The following is a 13,348-nucleotide window of genomic DNA, read 5'->3' on the forward strand; positions in this document are numbered from 1 at the left end:
AGACTCCAGCACCAACAATGTCTCCCTCATCAACAGAGACTCCAGCACCAACAGTCTCCCTCATCAACAGAGACTCCAGCACCAACAACGTCTCCCTCATCAACAGAGACTTCAAGCACAACAATGTCTCCATCATCAACAAAACTCCTCATCAACAGAGACTCCAGCACCAACAATGTCTCCATCATCAACAGAGACTCCAGCACCAACAATGTCTCCCTCATCAACAGAGACTCCATCATCAACAGAGACTCAGCACCAACAATGTCTCCCTCATCAACAGAGACTCCATCATCAACAGTGACTCCAGCACAACAGTCTCCCATCAACAAGCTCCATCATCAACAGAGACTCCAGCACCAATAATGTCTCCATCATCAACAGAGACTTCAGCACCAACAGTGTCTCCCTCATCAACAGAGACTCCATCATCAACAGAGACTCCATCATCAACAGAGACTCCATCATCAACAGAGACTCCATCATCAACAGAGACTCCAGCACTAACAATGTCTCCCTCATCAACAGTGACTCCAGCACCAACAATGTCTCCCTCATCAACAGAGACTTCAGCACCAACAATGTCTCCCTCATCAACAGAGACTCCATCATCAACAGAGACTCCAGCACCAACAATGTCTCCATCATCAACAGAGACTCCAGCACCAACAATGTCTCCCTCATCAACAGAGACTCCATCATCAACAGAGACTCCAGCACCAACAATGTCTCCCTCATCAACAGAGACTCCATCATCAACAGAGACTCCAGCACCAACAATGTCTCCATCATCAACAGAGACTCCAGCACCAACAATGTCTCCCTCATCAACAGAGACTCCATCATCAACAGAGACTTCAGCACCAATAATGTCTCCCTCATTAACAGAGACTCCATCATCAACAGAGACTCCAGCACCAACAATGTCTCCCTCATCAACAGCGACTCCATCATCAACAGTGACTCCAGCACCAATAATGTCTCCATCATCAACAGAGACTTCAGCACCAACAATGTCTCTCTCATCAACAGTGTCTCCCTCAACAACAGAGACTTCAGCACCAACAATGTCTCCCTCATCAACAGAGACTCCAGCACCAACAGTGTCTCCCTCATCAACAGAGACTCCATCATCAACAGAGACCCCAGCACCAACAGTGTCTCCCTCATCAACAGAGACTTCAGCACCAACAATGTCTCTCTCATCAACAGTTTCTCCCTCAACAACAGAGACTCTAGCACCAACAATGTCTCCCTCATCAACAGAGATTCCCTCATCAACAGAGACTCCAGCACCAACAACGTCTCCCTCATCAACAGAGAGTCAAGCACCAACAACGTCTCCCTCATCAACAGAGACTTCAGCACCAACAATGTCTCTCTCATCAACAGTGTCTCCCTCAACAACAGAGACTCCAGCACCAACAATGTCTCCCTCATCAACAGAGACTCCCTCATCAACAGAGACTCCAGCACCAACAACGTCTCCCTCATCAACAGAGACTCCAGCACCAACAACGTCTCCCTCATCAACAGAGACTCCAGCACCAACAATGTCTCCCTCATCAACAGAGACTCACGCACCAACAATGTCTCCCTCATCAACAGAGACTCCAGCACCAACAATGTCTCCCTCATCAACAGAGACATCAGCACCAACAATGTCTCCCTCATCAACAGAGATTCCAGCACCAACAATGTCTCCCTCATCAACAGAGACTCACGCACCAACAATGTCTCCCTCATCAACAGAGACTCCAGCACCAACAATGTCTCCCTCATCAACAGAGACTCCAGCACCAACAATGTCTCCCTCATCAATAGAGATTCCAGCACCAACAATGTCTCCATCTTCAACAGAGACTCTAGCACAAAAAAAGTCTCCATCATCAACAGAGACCCTACTAACAATATCTTCATCATCAAGAGAAACTCCAGCTCCAACAGACTCTCAAACTTTATTGTCTACAACCTCATCAGGCGCTCCCATCTCTAATGAAACCGCAAACCCCACAGAATGTGTCACAATTACAGAGGATTTAAGGAATGCTCTCGATGAATTAAATTTGAACATGAGCATAATTCAGTCTAGGATACAAACGGTCAGTCAAGAACTTGCCCTATGTGCTGCGAATGCTAGTGCCCTCCATCGAGCCCTTGAACTCACTGCTGCCCTGAAAGATATGACGAAAAAACTCGAAGAGGTTTTAGAAAGGATTAGTAACTTACAGAATCGCAGTCGGGGGCGAGCCGCTACATCCATCGATTTTTTCCTGCCAAGGAGTGATAATGGATTAGAGACAGGTGAGATGTTCATCATAGGAATCGAAAATTTCATGATTGAGTTTCATACATTTTTTTCGTTATTCGCAGTTGACTTTTATAAATTATATATATATAAAGGAGGAGGAAAACCAACACAGCTGAGAACTTAATTTTGCAATTGCAAACATATCTGAGATGCAATCTCCATTATCAATGCTACAACTAAAACAAAAATAAGGAAATTAATTTTATCACATTTAAAAACAGTACACACACAAATATATATATATATATATATATATATATATATATATATATATATAACACGAAAAACATCAAATGACCACAGACAAAAAAGGCAGTGTAGCAAGTAACAGGTACTAACCAAATAATGGATGGCTGGTAGTGCAGTGGAAGCATTGCTTAGCTGTGGTTTCATAGTTAGGATGTAGAGTGATTCTGCTATGATCAGGTCAAATCTGTTAAGGTAGGAGGTTAAGATTTTGAAATCAGCATTGTTAAAAGGGTGATTGTGGAGGTGAGAGTACTGAGGATAACATTTTGTTTAATGATTTTCTGAGATAAAAAATTAAGATCACCTATATATGAAAATTTTATATATTTAATGTCTGTTGACTGTGCTTGATACAGGTTTTGGGTAGAATTTCAGACACAGAAAATTGCATAGAGCTATATAAATTCGGTAAGGTGGGTACCCATTTGTACCGAAATACTCCTTTAAGAATGAAGCTTTTTCTTGAAAACTTGTCCAAGTTGAAAAGATGTAAACCCGGTTGAAAAGTGTTGAAAAGCTGATTCGCTTGTATATATTAGGAATATAGCCGAGATAATGAACTCCACTGTCAGTGAATGTGGGTTTCCTGTAGACACTGGTGAAGAAGCAGTTATTACGAAAAGTTATGCAAGTATCAAGAAATTATAGTTTATTATTTTGTTCAATTTCACAAATGAAATATTTGGGTGTTGTGAATTCAAGTATGAGAGGAAAGGGTTAATGTGAGAAGGGTCGTTAAAGAGTAAGAAAGTATCATCCATGTAACGATGATATAAAATAAGTCTGAAATTAGCAGGGCAATTATTTAACCATGCTTGTTCATGGTGACAAAGAAAGAAATTGGCGTAACAAGGGCCAAGTGGTGATCCCATTGCTACACCGTCTATCTGCGTGTAAATAGAATCATTAAGGGCAGCTATATCCAATAATTTCTTGTAAGATGTCTTGTTCAGACCATATGAGTTTAAGAGTGATGAGTCAGTTTTGTTTACAATTATATCAGTGGTTTCACTGAGAGAAACCTTAGTAAATAACGACTCAAACTGTCAAAACTGGCCATTGTGACACGTCGTAGTTTTCTATGGTATACTCATTTGTAGTTAATGAATATGATAGGGCGTAGTGGTTGACAAATTTTATGAATTTCTGCTATTGGAGTTTTCAATTACTATGTTGCTACATTCTTAGTTAAGATTACCCCAAATGAGTATATATATATATATATATATATATATATATATATACACACATATAAATATATATGCATATATGTGTATATATCTATGTACTTAGATATTTATACATATATATCCATATATATGTGTATATATATGCATATATACATATTTATGTGTATATATAAATTTATGTATATATAGATATATATAATGTGTATATATACATGTACATATATACATTTATATATACATATGTACATACATTATAAATACATACACACGCACACACAAAGATATATGTATGTATGTATATATATGTATATACATATATACATATACATATATGTATATTTATGCATATATGTATATACATATATATATATATATATATATACATATACATATACACATATATGTATGTGTGCATAAATATATGTGTATATATCAACATATGTATATATATATATATGAATATATATGTATATGTATTTATGTATATATATATGTGTATGTATTTATATATATATATATGTCTATATATATGTACATAAACTTTTGCATATATATGTTGGTAGAAAAACCCACAATGTAAAACTAGATTTATTTAAAGTAAGACAGTTTCGGAATCCACCTGGATTCCATCCTCAGGTCTGAAGAGGAAAGTAGTAGTAGTTATGATTTGCGAAGTTCGAGCTTCGCCCGGGCTTTCTAAATATGGCCCGGCCTGTGTCAGCTTTTCTCTCATTTGGTTGTCTGACACTCGGTGCTTACCGTGGCGGTGGGATTGCCAGCAGGCGCTCCTGCCGCCATGGTGTAAGCATATCGCACAACCTCTTTACCAGCACGGTGGCTGTTGTAGGCGGTCCCTGTCTCAGGAATTGTGTATGCTCACAATTCTCTAAGTAGTGAACTTGTGTGGCGTTGGGCTCGCCGCAGTGCATGCAGCACCTCTTTTCGCGTTTTATTGTTGTAATAATCTGCCATGCACAGTGGTAACCTAGGCGCATTCTGTGAAGAATGACTTCGGTACCTCTGTTGATTATTTCAGAGAGTGCCAGTGGTTCATAGCCTGTGGCGTCTGAGTACCAGCTGGCCGAGGGGGAGGTTCTCGTTTCCTCTCTGTGAAGCTGCCGGAGGATGGTACGACCGACCAAGGCACTCTTCTCCTTAATTAATTTTCGGCTAGGTTTTATCGTCATGGGATTTGGGGGCATACCCCTGCCAGCGACGGCTAGTCTGTCAGCAAGCTCTCATGACAGACAGTCTTGCTTTGGTTCGGCCAACCAAGTACTGGACCTCCTTCTGGAAGGATAGGGTCTGGTCTATCCTTACCCCAAGGTACAGGAAGTCCTGGACCTATTCCAATTCCACTCCCTGAATTTTCAGACTTGTGCCTCAAACTCTCTGTCTCAGAACCATGGCTTTGGATTAGGCTGAAGAGATCTTTAGTCCTATCCTACAACACTCCTCAGACACAAGGTCCAGACAATGCTGGGCTTTATTCTGGCTGTGTGGTCCAGTGGAGGTGATAGTGTTATCGTCTGCATACGAGATGATCTTGCACCCCACTGGGAGGTTTATGTTGAGGATGCAGGACATTAAAATGTTAAATAGGGCTGGACTGAGAACCCCACCCTGTGGCGTTCCATTTTCGAGCGGCATGTGCTGCGATAGGTGACTCTGGAATTTGAGATTGGTAGTCCTGTTCCTAAAGTAGTCACCTATCCAAGCCAAGAGCTTTCCTCTGATTCCCTTCTGGATCAGGCTTTCCTGAATGGCAAGCGGACTTGCTAGTTCAAAAGCCTTCCCAGCACGCTCACCTGCTAGTCCTAGGTGGGAGATAATGGGGTACGAGATCCCATCAGAGCCCGGGACTGTGTTGGAACTGGATTTATAGGCTTTTCTTAGTTCCCTCAGAGAAAAGATAATGTCTGAGTTATCGGGTTCGGCTGTAGATGCTCTTGTCTTGCCCTCAGCTCGGCTGGCAGGCTGTTGTTGTTTGTTCTCACAGAGAACTCGTGCGCCAGTCTGTTTACCTCCGCTTAGGGGTCGTGATGCGTGCACCTCGGGGCTGAGCGACTGGTAGCTCGCCTGACCCGTTGCCACAGCTCTGAAAGGGTGGTTTGGTGGTCGAAGGACTCACACCATTCCAGCCACTTTTCTTGCCTGACTCTGTTGGCAGTTTCCTTGGCATCCGTGACAGCCTCCCTTAGGAGGGATAAATTGTCAGGGGTTCTTTGCCTTCGGAATAGTTTTCGGCACATGTTCACCCTGTGGTTGACCTCCCTGATCTCGTCGTTGAAGTACCAGGTGTCTTTGTGACTTCTGGACCCAGGCCGAGTTTTGGGTATGGTCAGTGAGGCTGCTTCATTAATGGAAGAGGTAAGGGAGAGAAGGGGGTATAAAAGAGAGAGGAAAGGCAATGCGGTAACACAGGGCAAGTGAGGACAGACAAACGGAAGCAAAGGGAGGTCAGTTTAGGTTGAAGGGTCGGGCGGACTATGTGCAGGGTGGCCGGCGTACAGGAGAAGGCTGAGAATGTGGGAAGGGAGGACACTGTCGGCAGGAGAAAAGCCGCTGTTCAGGTTGGAATTAGGCAGCAGTCTGTGGGCGTGGACGAAAAAAAGAGCGTTGTTGTTGTGTCTCCTGGATACAGCGTACTTATGTTGAGACAGACGCTTGGTGATACTGGCTCACGTCTCGCCAACGTATTTCTTGCCACAGGAGGTACAAGGAACAGCAAAGGTGTCCACCTTCGAGAAAGAGGTAGAGCTGGTGTGGACCAGGTTACGACGGAGAGTGTTCACCTGGCGAAAGATCAACCTGCAGTTGAGAGTGTGAAGAGGGCGGTGGAGAGAGTAGACCTCAGTGTAAGGCAGGCTGAGGACGGGTAGGTTAAGAGTCTCTTTAGGAGAGGAGTCGTGGTATATGTATATATATATGTATATAATTCTTGTTTAGAGTTTCTCGCACCTCTTGATTAGCCTGTAATGTATTGAGTTCAAAATTGGGGGCAATCTTTGCTTCCATCAATTTTTTGAGGGACAATCTAAATTTTATCATCACTGGATTGTGTGTCTGAATTTGCGTCTGCACCCAGATATGCTCGGGAGTTTTTGATTGCGCTTCGGTATCTTGAACTAATTATAACATAGTCGATTTGGTTTCTATCACCTGGACTAATCCATGTACATTGTTGTCTGGGGTGTACATTAAACCAGGTATTTGTTAAGAACAGATTTTTCTCCTGTAAGTTTATCTCCACATTCACTCCTTGCGATGCCACGTTTACTCCATTTTGTTTATTGTAAATTTTCCGACTTGACATCATGTAGCTTACTGGGTCCTTATATTGCGGTGGTAGATATATGATCTTTTCGTAGGGGAGTAGTTGATTAGGTAATCATTGTTGGTGGGTTTCAACTTACCATCGTATCCACAATCGACTCACCCATTACCATATCTAGGTTTGATTTACCCAATATATGCAAAACCGTGCGTGTGTGTGTGTTTGTGTCATATATATGTGTGTGTATGTACACACATATATTTATATATATTCAAACATGTATATATACATATATATATATATATATATATATATATATATATATATATATATATATATATATATATGGATATACACACACACACACGAACACACATATATGACGCAACCACAAACACAGTAACGTGTACACAAAGATGAAAAGGAAAACATCCACAGTAAGACATTTCTTACAGTGGCTGTTTTCCTTTTCATATATATTTAGATGTATATATATGTATATATACACGTACATATAAATATACAAGCGTGTACATATATATGTACATACATATACATAAACATATACATTACACACACACACACACACACACACACACACACACACACACACACACACACACACACACACACACACACACACACACACACACACACACACACACACACACACACACACACAGTTCTCAGAGTGTAATAAGAAATATACATTAAGAGGAAAAAGCATTTTGAAATTAATTCTGTCAATTGGAGGTTGATATCTGGTCAGTAATGTACGTTTGATCGGGATAGTTACTAATTGTTTTCCATATTAACTACGACATATGGAAGATAATGAGCATTTAGCACACCCAGTCTACTTTTCCGAAATCCAGCCTTGTATATATTGACACATCCCAGTGCCTCTCTCTCTCTCTCTCTCTCGCTCACTCATCCGTCCTTTCCGGCATTAGTCCATGATATACCCGGATTTGTTCGAACGCTAAAATGAGTTTAGACACGTCCAAAAGTATTTACGCCGCTGACAAAAATGGCTTAAGCATTTATCTCATTTAGAGAATTGAAGTTATAGCATAAATTTTATTTTGTCTATTTATAGATTTAAGGTAATATTCATATTGTCTTCGACAGATAATTGCCGCCAATCAAGAGGGAGCGTGTTAATTTCTTTACAAAATCTGTCTACTGCAATGAAACAAATGGTCCACTTCCCAGACAAATTGCAAGTTCAAGATAACATTCTTTGTGCGGCGAAACAAGTATCCTATTCCTTCATCACAGTAAGAAATCCACTTTATCACTTAACATTATGAATGTGAAACATAAATTTGCTATCCACTTCTTTACAAGAAAATAATAATGAATGTACATCTATAGACAGATCGCTCAGACCGCCGTATGCGTGAGAAGGATGCAAGGGAAAGTCGACTTATTGTGGAGGAACTGAGAAAATCGGTTGTTTTGGAGGTTCAAGAAGCCATCAACCAGGTGAGTGCTTATGATTCTTTCACACCCAAACAACTATTGAATAGAAGGTCGAGGTCATACGGCTGAGTGATTGAGGCGGGAGGTTTAGTCAGGACGAGCATATCAAGGAAGTGGGAAGTGGAGCATTTGATAATGTTGGGTGTGCAACGTCTAAGCCCAGAGTCATGAACTGCACTACCGAGGTTTATAAAGCTCTCTGTGACCTCGCTGTGCAGTCGGTACGACTGCACAGGGTCTCCCAGTAGGCCCCCAAAATCCTGGATCTTGGTCTTGGTCCAGGAGACCTCTAGCCCCAGGGCTTCGCATCATTGCTAAATGCATCAATACCCGCCACTTGGGTTTCCAGAGATTCAGAGAGAATGGAGAATGTTGAAAAGAACACAACCTTTCCTCACACCTGAACTAACAGGGAAGATTCTCGATAGTGCCTGTATACAGGTTTGTTATTAGTCCAACAATCCTTGTTGGAATTCCTCTTAGCCTCAGGATCTCCCAGAGTGATTCGCGATGCACCGTGTATATGTATATCTATGTATATGTATATCTATGTATATATTTAAATAAATACATATATACACACATGTACATATATGTACTTATATATATGTATTTATAATCATATATATGCATATATATTATATACAAATATATACATAGATATACATATATATTACACACACACACACACACACACACACACATATATATATATATATATATATATATATACATATATATAAATATATAGTGGTTATCTCGGGGGGGCCGACTGACAAGGCCTGCCTCCCCACAGCCGCCCACTGACCCCAGGGGGCACGGGGGCAAAAGTTAGTACGAAGCCAGGGCGTATCAACACGCCGGTGGGCCATGGCTCCATACCTTTAGAGTCTCCTGCTGCTCGAAGAGCCTCCACAGTTCAGCCAAGGACCGCAAGGTACCTGGTTTCCATGGGTGGCCACGAGCAGGCACTGCAGAAGTCTTGATGATGGCGAGGCTATGAGCTGGCAGACAGGCAATTAGCATCGCGGTAGCAACGAGGGGTGGACACCGAAGCGGCGCGGTAACGCGTAAGCGTCGAGGCCGAATTTGCTGGGGGGCGGGTCCGGTGCATCTCGTCAAGTCACCCGGCAAAAAATCCACGATCGAGGGATCACGGTAACCTTCTTCGCTTTGTTTAGCTTAGCGCCACCTGCTGCGCCCCGTCGAACGCCTTTTCCTCCCATCGCTCTTAATTAGCCTCGTAAGGCTAATTCTCCGCAGGGAGAGAGGAGGTCCCTCAAAGTCTGGTCGCATTTGAGCAACCTCTTGTCGCCTGAGGGCCGCCTCTTTCCTGACAGAGCAAGTCAGGCTCCAGGCATGATGCTTCTTGGTACAGTTGGGACATTTGACTGTTGTGTCCCTCTTTTCTTCTGTGTTTTGTGCCTTGCTACAGACACCACATTTAGGGTTGGCTGTACAATTAGCATGGTGGTGACCGTATTTCAGGCACTCGAAACACGGAAGTGGTTCAGGCACATATGTTCGAAGGTTGTAGGTGCCCCAGTTACCCAGTTGCCCTTTCGGCTTTCGGGCTTGTTTGTGGGGGCAGCAGCTGATACGGCTGGTTCAGCCTGCTCTCCCCTCTCAGTCGGGGAGGCCGTCTGAGAACTCAAGGGCCTTCCTGGCTTAGCTGTTGGCCTAGAGGGGCCAGCTCGCGAGTCAATTTGTTTAACTATTCGGTGGACAGACCCATTGGCTTCGGTCTTGTCCACCTTAGCAGCAGGCGTGATAGTGTCATCCTGTGCATGGTGGTTTCTTTTGCCACCAAAAGGCACATATGGCTTCATGGTGACTGCCATGGTCTGGGCCTTGCGTGGCTCGTCAACATTTTGATTAGTCTGTGGGGGATGTTTGTTAATTTTATCCATATATTGTTAAGTGCTTCATCCTCTCACGCCCCCACCCACCACGGAGTCCAATAAGGGGAAGCTGAGTGTCAGAACCAGTGTCTAACAGCAACAGGAGTGATGAGAGGATAAACGCAGCCAATAGCCATTGTGACGGCGCTCACGGAACCATGTGAGTGCCAATGGCGGCATGACTGCTTGGCCCTAGTCTCCCGGGGGAGACCAGCCGATTGACCGTGACCGGGCCAGGATCAGGCCGCCTGTCTTGCTGGAATAGAGGACCAAAGAGGCGTGTTGCTAGCCGCAGGGCGTACTCGTTCACGGCATCGCTCAACCTCCAGGACTCCCGTCTCCACAGCGCACAAGGCTGCCACGCACGGCAAATGCATGGGTAGGTGTAAACCCCTGGGGAGAGACCAGAGCGGATGCCCTTCCACCTACGATACATCATTGTTTGGAGCCATTTTGCTCAGCCCTCTGAAGCAGCCACCCAAAGTTTGCTTCACCTCAGTGAGGAAGGAGGGGACCTGTACTTTTTCAAAGTGAATCCCTCTTCCCTCTGAATCAGCCTCCCAAAGGCTGTTTCACCTCAGTGAGGTAAGGGAGGTCTTGCACTTTTGCCAGGCAGTTCCTTTCATCCCTCTGAAGCAACCACCCAAAGGTTGTTTCACCTCAGTGAGGAAGGAAAGGACCTGTGTCTTTTCAAAGTGATTCCTCCTTTCCTCTGAGAAAGCCACCAAAAGGCTGTTTCACCTCAGTGAGGGAAGGGAGGTTTTGCACTTTTGCCAGACAGTTCCTTTCATCCCTCTGATGCAACCACCCAAAGGTTGTTTCACCTCAGTGAGGAAGAAAAAAAGGACCTGTGTCTTTTCAAAGTAGTTCCCCCATCCATCTGAAACAGCCACCCAAAGGCTGTTTCACCTCAGTGAGGGAAGGGAGGTTTTGCACTTTTGCCAGACAGTTCCTTTCATCCCTCTGAAGCAACCACCCAAAGGTTGTTTCACCTCAGTGAGAAGGAAAGAACCTGTGTCTTTTCGAAGTGATTCCCCCATCCCTCTGAAACAGCCACCCAAAGGTTGTTTCACCTCAGTGAGAAGGAAAGAACCTGTGTCTTTTCGAAGTGATTCCCCCATCCCTCTGAAACAGCCACCCAAAGGCTGTTTCACCTCAGTGAGGGAAGGGAGGTTTTGCATATTTAAGCCACAGTAGCGGGTGTTAGGAGGAATCCGCGGGTATGTCCTGTAATCAAGCTCGAAGTCAACTTACAATTCCTGGGCATCCGAGTGGCTATGAAGCATGCAGACCTAGCAAGAACAACCACAGTATCCTTGCAGTGTACAGGGTAATCCTCCCTGCAGTTAATGTTGGAGACAAAGGACACGAGATTTCGGGGGAGATCACAAACTTTAAAGTAACCTCTCTTTCAACTTCGACAGGATCTCTGTGTACTTCTCGCACACATCGGCCCGAAACGCTGACACGATGTACTTTTAGTGAGGCTAGAGCAGAAGGCTTAATCAGAGAGACCTCCGATCCAGTGTCGAGGAAGCAAGTGAATATTCGTCCCTGAATCTGCATGTCAATAAGAGGACGCCCAGATGGCTGTGCGGCTTCAATGGAGTAGATCGTCGGTGCCGACTCCAACACTTCTGTATTCGTTTGAGAGGCTTGATCGCAGCGTAGAGCTGCTGCTGTCGTCCCCCCGGAAGGAGTCACCAGCAGTGGGAGGGACGTAGGTTTGGCCATGCTGGCAGCTCGGAAAGGGGCACTGCGTAATGCTCGTACCGTCGGCAATTATAGCACCGACAATCAGTAGTCTTAGTGACACCTGGTGCAGGGACATTCCGTGACGCTCGGCATTCACTAGTGTCATGACTGCATAGCTGGTGAAAGTGACACAATTTCCCTCTGCATTGATAAGGTGGAGTTCGTGGCGGTCTAGCAGTAGCTTCTACAGGAGCTGCCTGAGGTTGGCGAGAGTAGGGTCGGATATACGGACGTGACTGGTCACCATCCTTTTGTACGAGTTCAGACAATTCCAAGCTCTTTTGGCAGCCTCGACGAGCTGGCTGACACCTGCCCCTTCAGATGTGGAAAGTAGCTCACCCTGTCAAGAAGTATCGTTTGACAAGTTCGTCTGGGTCACCTATTGCCTCCGGATGATCTTTCCACCCCTGTGACACTATTCCATCGAGTTGCATATAAAAATCCCAAGGTGCTTGATCTGGCGTCATTTTGTGCTCTCCTAGTAGCCTATAAAAATCACCGCGGGAACAAGTTCCTCTGAACTAGGCCCGCAGACGTCCCTTGAAAGTATTCCAGTCGGTAATGTTGTCAATCTTGGGTCGCACGATGTTTTCAATGGCCCGTATCCATGTCTCGAGCTCTTGGTTCTTGCGGAGTGGCTGGTTTGCAGACACCTCGGCTCGAAATAGCGGGATGCTGTCGAGCGGGACCGGGCGCCTGTGCTGGTGTGCTGACCGATGGAACCGCAGGCCTCTGTGAATTTAGCTGCGCTCGCAGTTCCCGGTTTTCTGACCGGAGCTCACTCATCTCCGCCCGCAGGGCACGAAGCGCCTCGGTGAGTTCTTCATACATTGTCAATGAGTGCCTGACGTCTTGCACTGCACTTTGGACGGCTGGCGACGGGGGCCTTGAAGCAGTGCCCGAGATTGATTGATTCAGCACACTATAAAATACAACTTAGTTTGGGAACATAAAAGCGCGAAAACAACTAAAAGGTTAGGCTGAAACACGAAAGCACACAACACAATTCATTTAATAAATCTCGGAAACTAATAGAAGTGAAAGGAAAAGATGAAATGTACTAATGGTAAACGACAGAACTCACACAATAACCCGGGAACACACTAATATCAGCACTACAGTTTGGGAATGTAAACCGACTCTTAATATAAACCGAGAGAAATTGAAAATACACTAGAAA

The 13,348-nt window shown here is 44.4% G+C and overlaps 1 protein-coding gene across 1 annotated transcript in view; it reads left to right on the forward strand.

The window, feature by feature from the left end:
• Window positions 1-8,172: 8,172 nt before the first annotated feature.
• LOC125043481 overlaps window positions 8,173-13,348 on the forward strand; it is a 13,176-nt gene continuing 8,000 nt past the window's right edge. The window contains exons 1-2 of the mRNA XM_047639578.1: window positions 8,173-8,307; window positions 8,405-8,515. Coding sequence (XP_047495534.1) covers window positions 8,218-8,307; window positions 8,405-8,515 — 201 coding nt within the window. The 5' untranslated portion in view covers window positions 8,173-8,217. The remainder of the gene's footprint in view (window positions 8,308-8,404; window positions 8,516-13,348) is intronic.

The sequence above is a fragment of the Penaeus chinensis genome, chromosome 34, assembly GCF_019202785.1.
Source record: "Penaeus chinensis breed Huanghai No. 1 chromosome 34, ASM1920278v2, whole genome shotgun sequence".
NCBI lineage: Eukaryota > Metazoa > Arthropoda > Malacostraca > Decapoda > Penaeidae > Penaeus > Penaeus chinensis.